At 36.1% G+C, this 9,019-nt stretch overlaps 1 protein-coding gene across 1 annotated transcript; it reads left to right on the forward strand.

Annotated features, from left to right (window-relative positions):
• Positions 1-2,058: 2,058 nt before the first annotated feature.
• On the forward strand, positions 2,059-3,787 carry LOC144545995 (jacalin-related lectin 19-like). The gene is made up of 4 exons (XM_078294543.1): positions 2,059-2,314; positions 2,512-2,721; positions 3,102-3,335; positions 3,548-3,787. Exons 2-4 carry the CDS (start codon positions 2,578-2,580, stop codon positions 3,593-3,595), a joined length of 426 nt encoding a protein of 141 aa, XP_078150669.1. The 5' UTR covers positions 2,059-2,314; positions 2,512-2,577; the 3' UTR covers positions 3,596-3,787.
• The last annotated feature ends 5,232 nt before the right edge of the window (positions 3,788-9,019 follow it).

Genomic DNA, 9,019 nt, shown 5'->3' on the forward strand with positions numbered 1-9,019 from the left:
TTACTAGAACAAATAAATAATTAGTGCAAAATAGATGAAACGATATTCCAACTTTTAATCTCAGAGACCAATCTCGCCGCTGAGAGCTAGGTTTAGGGTTAGGTTAGCCACCTCCACTGTAGCCGCCGGCCAGCACTGTAGATCGCCGCCAGCTCGCCGCTGCTTCTCTCTCTGGTCCGCGGGTTCAGCACAGAGGTAGAGATCAGCTCCGCCCCGCCAGAGCTGATCGCCTGAGTTTCGCCGGTCTCCAGCTGGGTCGCCTGGCCCTACTGGCCACGGCCTGAGCTCCGCCTGGCCGCTGACCTCTGCCACGCCTTAGCTGACCTCCGCCCCGCTCCGCCACGTCCTAGCTGACCTCTGTGATGATCTAGGCTGACCACCTCTCTGCCAGCAAGGCCGAATTCAGTCCCGTGCTCGTCTCTCTCCTTCTCAGTCGCGCCTCAGGGTCCATCCCTCTTCCCTGTCCTGTCCCTCTTTCCTCTCAGCCGCCGCTCCACCACCTCCGAAAACAACAAATCAACTCACATTCCGTCCTCCGTCCGAAAGAGCCGGAGGACGGAGACTGACAGCAACTTCTGCATTTCTTTGTCCTTTACTCTTTACGGAGAAGAGAGAGTCGGCGATGATAGCCCTAGTCGCTAACTCTATCATCTTCTAACACCTTCGTCGGGAGTTTCAGGGAGAATTGGCAACAATAGCCCTAGCTACCATTCCTCCCATCTCCTAGCGCCTCAATCCTCCCACCAACACCCTCGCTACACAAAACCTTGATTCGGAAGGGGAGGCCGAAGCCGCGCTGGCCTCTCCCACCCGCAAATGGAAAAAATGAAAAAAATGATGCCCCCTTTCCTCCGGTGATTGGCCAGTCGATGTTGAAAGTCATTGATGTCTACTTACTAATGGGAAGGGTTTATTTTATTTTGTTATTTTAGTTGTTAGATGTTGAGTTTAGATGTTGATGTTTGATGTTGATGTTGATGTTTGATGTTGGAGTTCGATGTGGATGACGTTCTAGATGTAGAACGATGAATGTAATTTATGTTTAATTAATGAAAATTATAATGACTGCCAAGGTTTCAAAAAAAAAAAAAATTCGTCCATATCTCACTAGCTCCATCCTCATGAAAAACGCGCGCGTATGCATGCGTACTCATATGCAGTACTTAACATTTGCCCATGTTTTAAATTGTAAGTTTCAAATGTAGAATTCTGAAAAGTTGGAACATCTCTAATATAAATATACTCATCCAAGAACCTCTAGCCTACACACCAAAGCAACAAACAAAAGCAGCCACAAGTCAATCCTCACTAGTGTGCTACAATTTTACTACAAATGGTAGACGCTAACTTTTCTTATATAAAGAGGTCAAAATGTTGGTTTTCTAAGGAAAATATTTATCGAGAAATTCCTTAAATTTATTAATCATCTTCTCATATTAATTTTGTGTACTGTACGTGTGTTGATTTATTGAAGGCATCGACTCAAATTATCACCAAGAAGCTCGGGCCATGTGGCGGGAAAGGTGGGGATGCGAAAGATATGAATATCAATGGCGTCACTCGCATTGTTAAGATCAGCGTTCGCCATTCTGGTGCTATTGATGCTCTTACTATAAGTTTTCTACGTAATGGCGTTGAGGAGAGTACTGATCTGTGGGGCGGACAAGATGGAAAATTGACAGAGGTACAACCTTTTTGCATTCTATTCTGATAGATTTCGACTTTGTGTGTGGAAAGTAGTGGGAATTTTATTTCTTGGTAAAAAAACTATTCAACAATGATCCATTAATTACAAGATAATAACATAAGAAGTGAAGTGAAAGGCAGAACATGCTAACCCACTTTTACCACGACTAATTGAAATTTTTCCAATTCGATTTCAAGCTGAAGAAAAAACATAATAATGCAGTGATAGGAACCTTTCTTTGCAAATTAATTGACAGGAAGAATATAGAAGGTACTTTCATTTCATATCGAATAGATAAACATATGGTGGATTGAAATGAATTTTGTCCAAGTGACTTAATTTTATCACTATTATTTTTTACTTTGATTAATTTGTTATATGTTATTGGTCTTGTAGTTTAATCTTAAGCCTTCGGAGTATATTACCTCTGTAAAAGGCCACATTGGTAGCTACAAAAATTGGCCGGTTGTTGTGAGATCACTTAAATTTGAGACAAACTTGGGAAGTTTTGGACCATATGGAACCGAAGAGGGAGTTCCTTTTGAACTTCCAGCAATTTTTGGTCAAATTATTGGATTCCATGGACGCTCTCATGGAGTTCTTGATGCACTTGGAGTTTACGTCCAGGTTTGTAAAATTAATATTGTGAAATTTTCCAATATTCTTTTAGATATAAAAAATATATATAGTTCGAAATCTCTAGAACAATTAATTTTCTATCTGTATAACAAAATAATAAAAAAAATTAAATAATGTAAAATTTGATAATCAAGTACCTCTTCATATGATAATGATGTTGACTGGACTGTGTTGATTTATTGAAGGTGTCAACTCAAGTTCTCATAAACAAGATCGGGCCATGCGGCGGCACTGGAGGGACAGTGAAAGACATGAATGTCGATGGTATAACTCGCATTGTTAAGATCAGCATTCGCCATGGTGGTGCTATTGATGCTCTTACTGTACGTTTTCTACGCAATGGCCGTGAGGAAAGTACCGAGCAGTGGGGCCGGTCAGGAGGACAATTGACAGAGGTACCAACTCTTTGCATTTATATACTAATAGTAATAGATTTCAATTTTGTGAGTGACAAGTGGAAACGTCTTATAATTTATTTGTAAAGCAAAATGACACATTGATCTTTTATTAATTATGATGTAAAAAAGCATAACATGTCATCCTACAATTACGAGAACCATTTGAACTTGTATTGATAATTATACCAATACGATTTCTATGTGATGAGAAATAGAATAATGTGGCAGGTAAAATTAAATATAGAAGTTGATTTTAAATGGAATTCCTAAACTTATTCCGGAATGAAATCATTTCATCGGCAGGTTTGAACTTAGATTAAACTAAGCCTAAAAAAAGGGTAGTTTATGATATTTGTCTTATGATATTGGTTTTGTAGTTCACTCTTCGGGATTCTGAGTACATCACCTCCGTAAAAGGCCACTACGGGGAATTCAATTTCAATAAATGGGTTGTTGTGAAATCACTTAAATTTGAAACAAACTTGGGAAGTTATGGACCATATGGAGACGAAAACGGAGTTCCCTTTGAACTTTCAGCAAATGGTGGTCAAATTATTGGCTTCCATGGACGTCCCGGAGAATATCTTGATGCACTTGGAGTTTACATCAAGGTGTGTAAAATTATTACTGTTGGTGAAAGAACCTCACCATTAATTTTTTTTACGGCAATTAAATTAATGATCTTGAGATAATTGCTTGAATTAATTTTTATCAATGGTGTTTTATTACAATATATTGCTTTATAATTGAATATTATTAAGCACTTTATATATAAATCGAAACCATAATGTAACTGATACACTATTTCTTATTAAATCTTTAGGTTAAAACTACAACGGACAGCTCAAGTGGTCGTGTGAACATTGTGTGAGCAATGTGAAAATAAGCCGAACTCCCTAATAAGAGATCGATATATCTATCGTTTTCACTTTCCAGTTGTGTTAGATTGGATGGGTATTATCTTTGCATTTTTGTAATTTCTAGTACGGATTCCAAGTAAGGAATTCTTCAATTCTTATCTTGGTTTCCTTTTTTTTTTTTTTTTTTTTTCTTATCTTTGTTTCGTATGCATGTTATGGATCCTTTGCCCAATAAGTTAAGCACGTCAATAAAATAAAATTGAGTCCGGGTGTAACTGGAGTTTGGTTTATGCAAGAAATTAATTAAGTTCTTTTGCTCGTATATAGGATCAATTATGTTATTTATCGGTTCCTCATGCCTTCAATATCGCAATAACTTATTTAACAAATAGACTTAATTAACTAAATTAATATATAATTACTACTCCTTGTTGCTAGCTAGGTGCGATATGAGACTTAATTTGGTCCTCATTTCTTTCTAAAAATGATTGTGGGTGAAATTTAGCTATGGCAATTCGATCGTCACACACATTTTTTGCTAAAAAAAACCTTTCAAATCCCATTTGATTTTTCCAATCATTTTTAAATCCACTAACAAAATGCCATGCTACGCACCGCAGACGATTAAAGAAATATATATTGAATATAAAAAGACGATACACATATTTAATAATGCATTAATTAATGACCAAAATTATAAAAAAATAAAAAAATATGATAATTGTAAGCGCGCCAATCAAGTAAAGAAAAAATTCACAACACAGCATCCCTTCTTTTCCTCACTCTCCCAAGGTTCAATACAAGAACTTAATATTTTTTTTTCACCACCACCCCTCCCTCTCTCCCCTTTTCTCTTAAAAGCTAGTATACAAACATAAACTATTACTCACAGCAATAGACATGAATGCACCCAAAATCATGTTGCTTATTGATCTTTTTGTCTGTGCCCGTTGAATATATGTGTATCTCGAATTAATAAATGCAGCAATGATTATTTTATTTTATTTGTGATTAATTTAACCACCCTAAAGAAAAGTTGATTGTTCGACATATTATTTATTATCAGTGCTTCATAAATGTTTTTAATTTGTCTGTGTAGACTGTAGACTTTAAAGAAGGAATTGTTGTAGAGTGATATTTGGTCCAAAGATGGAGAATAGGAATTCGGTAATGACATCAACTATTAGAATTTGACATAACCTGAAGGAGAGATCATACAGTCCTATTTTTTTGGGTTTTTTTTGCTATAAAATTATACTTCATGATCACATTATTTCCGCCCAAGATGGGAATACTAGTATAGAAAACGCAACTGTGTCAGCAAGCGTCGTATATGTAGAGGAGTGTACATTGTACACGGTTACCGAACCGTGTATATATAGCACTAACATACACAGTTAATACACTACTACAAAAAATATTTTTTCCATCGCCCCTTTACCATCAAATGTGCTTTCACACAGATGGGTCGATATCAGGAGCGGTGTCGAAGTTGATGGCAGTGGGTTTACGATTGTTGATTTCTCAAAACGGGGATCTGAGGATGATCCTTTCATACTTGCCAAACAAGAAGACTCGTATGAAACCAAAAAAGAATATCCGTATTAAACAAAAGAAAATACTTTGAATCACGTTGAGGGATGAAAAATTGCGATGGTTCATCGCGGTTCATAGGTGCGGGTGCGGCTCATGGGTACGGACCGCGGTTCACGGTGGATCCGACCGTACCCAGACGTATCCAGCAGTTTCAACGGAGTATCGGCGATCGTATCGACTGAGTAAAGATACGCCACGTAAGCGTATACTTCCAGCTTTTGTGAATTGAACAAAGACTCGTGAAAAAAAAGATAGAGAGCATCTCCATTTTCCAATAATGATTGCTTTCTAATTTCTAATTCTACATGACAATTGTTATTTTAATTTTAGAAATGCGCATTTCTTATTTAGAAAACTTCTTTGTTTTTATTCGCTTTTGTATTCATTTCGTTCTCTCTTCGCTGCTGATGTTCATGGAAAAATAATCAATTATAATTGTGGGGATGTAGTGGCTGAAATTATGCATCAAGTAAATTTCTTTTAATGACATACCGATGTAGTTAATTATCCAGTAGGGTTCTTTTCTTTTGGAGGATGAAGATACATGTTGTAATAAATAAAGAGCTAGCTGAAAATAAAAAGTTAGATGAAGGACCTTAAAAAAAAAGGGAAGAGATGGATGAAGAACCTTCAGAGTCGGATGAAGAGTCGTCCGACTCTTCATTCGACTCTTCATCCGGCTCTTCGTCTGGCTCTGAAGGTCCTTCATCTCACCTCTTCTTTTTTTTTGAAAATCTTCATCCAACTCTTTATTCGATTAGCTCTTTCTTTATTACAACATGATCTTCATCCGCCTCAGAAATGATCAGATTACAGAGAGAGAGATAATTGATCAAGTCGGCGCTGGAAGGAGAAGGTCTTTTATATAACCAACTTGGTGATGGAAAAGGCGCCCCCTTTAATAACCAAAACCCTAAAATAACCTTTCTACACGGTTTTTTTTTATTAAACGTCCGTGTAGCTCTCTAAAAGTTTTCCATACTATTAATTAAACAAAAGATTGTGTATAATTGACACATTTCTACACGGCTTTTTATGAAACGGCCGTGTAGCTCTCAGAAGCTTTCTACACTTTAATTTAAACAAACATCCGTGTACAATGCCGACTTTTCTTCACGGTTCTTTAATTAAATATCCATGTAGCTCTCTCAAGGCTTTCTACACTGTTATTTAAATAATAATTCGTGTACATTTCCTAATAAACGTCCGTGTAGCTCTGTCACGGCTTTCTACACTGATTCTTTAGTAAACATCCGTGTAGAGATCCCACACATATTTCGGGCTTCCAAAAAATTAGAATTTCTCCACGGTTTTTAGGTAAAATTATCAAATCCATGTAGAATGTGCAGTGTACAATGACCATTTCTGTAGTAGTGAAGTTTCACCATATTGTTGCCATTTCCTCAGCTCTTTCTTCTTGAGGTAACGGAACGAGAGTTTTCAGTCTTGCCTCCCAAAAACTATGAGTCTCTCTTATTTGGACTGATAAAAACTACTTGAAAGAAAGGTTCTTACAAGGAGGAGAGCTACTTACTATAAATTTTCACCGTTCACTTTTAAAATCTCAACAACAGTAATAAAATGATTGAGTTTAGAAAGAGGGTAAAATTGTCAATTTAACTTTTAAACATTATTAATCTGCATTGTTTAGTTCAAAATTTTAGAAATGTAACATAACTAATGTAAAATATGAAATCAAACTTCAAGTTAGACATCAAGTACAACTGCAATTTTTTTTCACTTTACCAGAATCATTCGAGGTTCTATGGTCGAGCATTTTCTTCCCTTTCCTCTTGAGATAGTGCGTGAAACCGACTCAATGCATTTAATGCCTTCTTCTTGAGGGACCAAATCAACAGCCTCGTCCTAGATCTAAATTTACTCTCATTCACGTTCAAAGATCTGAATTGATACCAAAAAAATGTTCGATAAAAAGTTAAAAACAAAGAAATAGCTTAATTTATTTTAAACCAAAACAGTCATAAGCAACTGCTCGGTAGGGTCATTATCGAGCTAACCCCAACATCTAGCATAATTATTTCAATTATATTTTTAAGCCCGTATGCAGAAAATTTTAATTTAGGTGATTTTGTTATAACAAAAAGCAAAAATAACAAATGTGTACAAGCAGCATGGATGGATTAGAACATACAACTATAAAATTACCAAGAATAAAAAATATTTGATGCACATGCATTACCCCACTAATTTAGAATTTTTATTAGAATACAGTAATTATTTTGAGTTTGAATTCTAACGGACGAATTGATAAGGTGCATGTGGGGACCAGAATAATTGAAATTGTATGAACACGTGCTAAATCTAAGGTAGATCTAGAACACGTGCTGAATCTAAGGCACATGCAAGCATGTGTTTCATGCATTTAGTCATTCTTGCAATAATAGCACAACTATGATACAAAATCTGAGTCATATGATTCTATCAGTTCCAAATCTCAAAAACTCTCTCCAAAATGTCATAGTTGTGCTAAGCTGCTAGCTATATTAATTAATCATGGCAGAAGATGCACAAAACTGATTCAGGTCATGCTACGCATATATTGACTATACGTTTTGTAATCAAAAAATATATTTTATAACTAATAATTTAGTAAAATTATATTTATTAATAGGAAATATAGCATGTGAATGTCACTTTCTTTTTTGTGGGGGATATAGTTGTTTTTTTTTTCTTTTAAACGGGAATGGATAAAAAATAATCTCCACTGATCTTACCCTCTCAAACAAAATTTGTTTCTATACTTTTTTTCCCTCCCCTTCCGTCCTTAATTTACCTCTCCTATTATAGAAACAAGGTATTAGAAGAATTTCAATGTGAAATTTTGCCCTCCATTTAGAGTTGATAAAAATAATGTCATTTGTTAATTTAACATCTTATTTGGATGGAGAATAGAGCAAGGAATTGAAGAGGAATAAAATTCGATCTTCAGTCATTCTGCACCTTCGTTCTTCTAATTCCCTGCGAATTACTAAATAAGGTGGTTCTATTTATCAATCTTTATGACTTGATCCTACGGAATCAAGGTCGAAAGGATGAAATGATCAGTCATTCACAACCACTGATGAAGGATTCCTTGAAAAGTTCAGGATTAGGAATTCTCAATTTAAAATTGTAGGTTCAGGGAGGTCAATGCATCAAAAAAGGTAAAAAATTTAGCGGATGGTGCCGCTACAATTGTTAGGGAACTCACTTTAGGAAAAAAAAAATTAGCAGCTTATATGTTGTGAGAAGGTTATAATTCTAAAGATTAATAGCATTCGATTCTCTTTAGAGAAATTTTAACAAAAAACTCATTTGATGCAAATTCATTACCCTTATTGGACCTCAAAACCTTTATGCAAACACCACTCAAATTTTCAACAAGCACGTTCTACTACTTAGAAATTTAAAAAGCCTTTGTATTTTCGTAATAAGGCGTGGTCTTGATTTATGGATTCACAGAAGAAATCGAATGTAATTCATGCTTTAAATTGGCTCTTCTCTATCTTTAAAACATATGGTTTCATATATATTATTAGAGAAAAGGTAACGTCCCCCGGCATTGAATCCCCGGATAATCCCCGCCTACTAATTTTTATGTTGTTTTAACTGCTTTTCTAACGGTAATCCATTTATCTTATCCAGTTCAACAGAAAAATAAAATCACTTGCTTTCTCCAAAATTAACTTCCCCTCTTCTCCTCTGTGCCAAATCTCTCTCCGTGTTCTCTTTCCCTCTCTTCAAATTTCTCGATCACCGAGATCCGACCTGACCTCCTCTCCGACAACCTTCCCTCTGACGACGTCGGCTCTCCAATCTCCTCCCCTCCGCAACGGAAG

The sequence above is a fragment of the Carex rostrata genome, chromosome 28 (assembly GCF_964058835.1).
Source record: "Carex rostrata chromosome 28, lpCarRost1.2, whole genome shotgun sequence".
Taxonomy (NCBI): Eukaryota; Viridiplantae; Streptophyta; class Magnoliopsida; order Poales; family Cyperaceae; genus Carex; species Carex rostrata.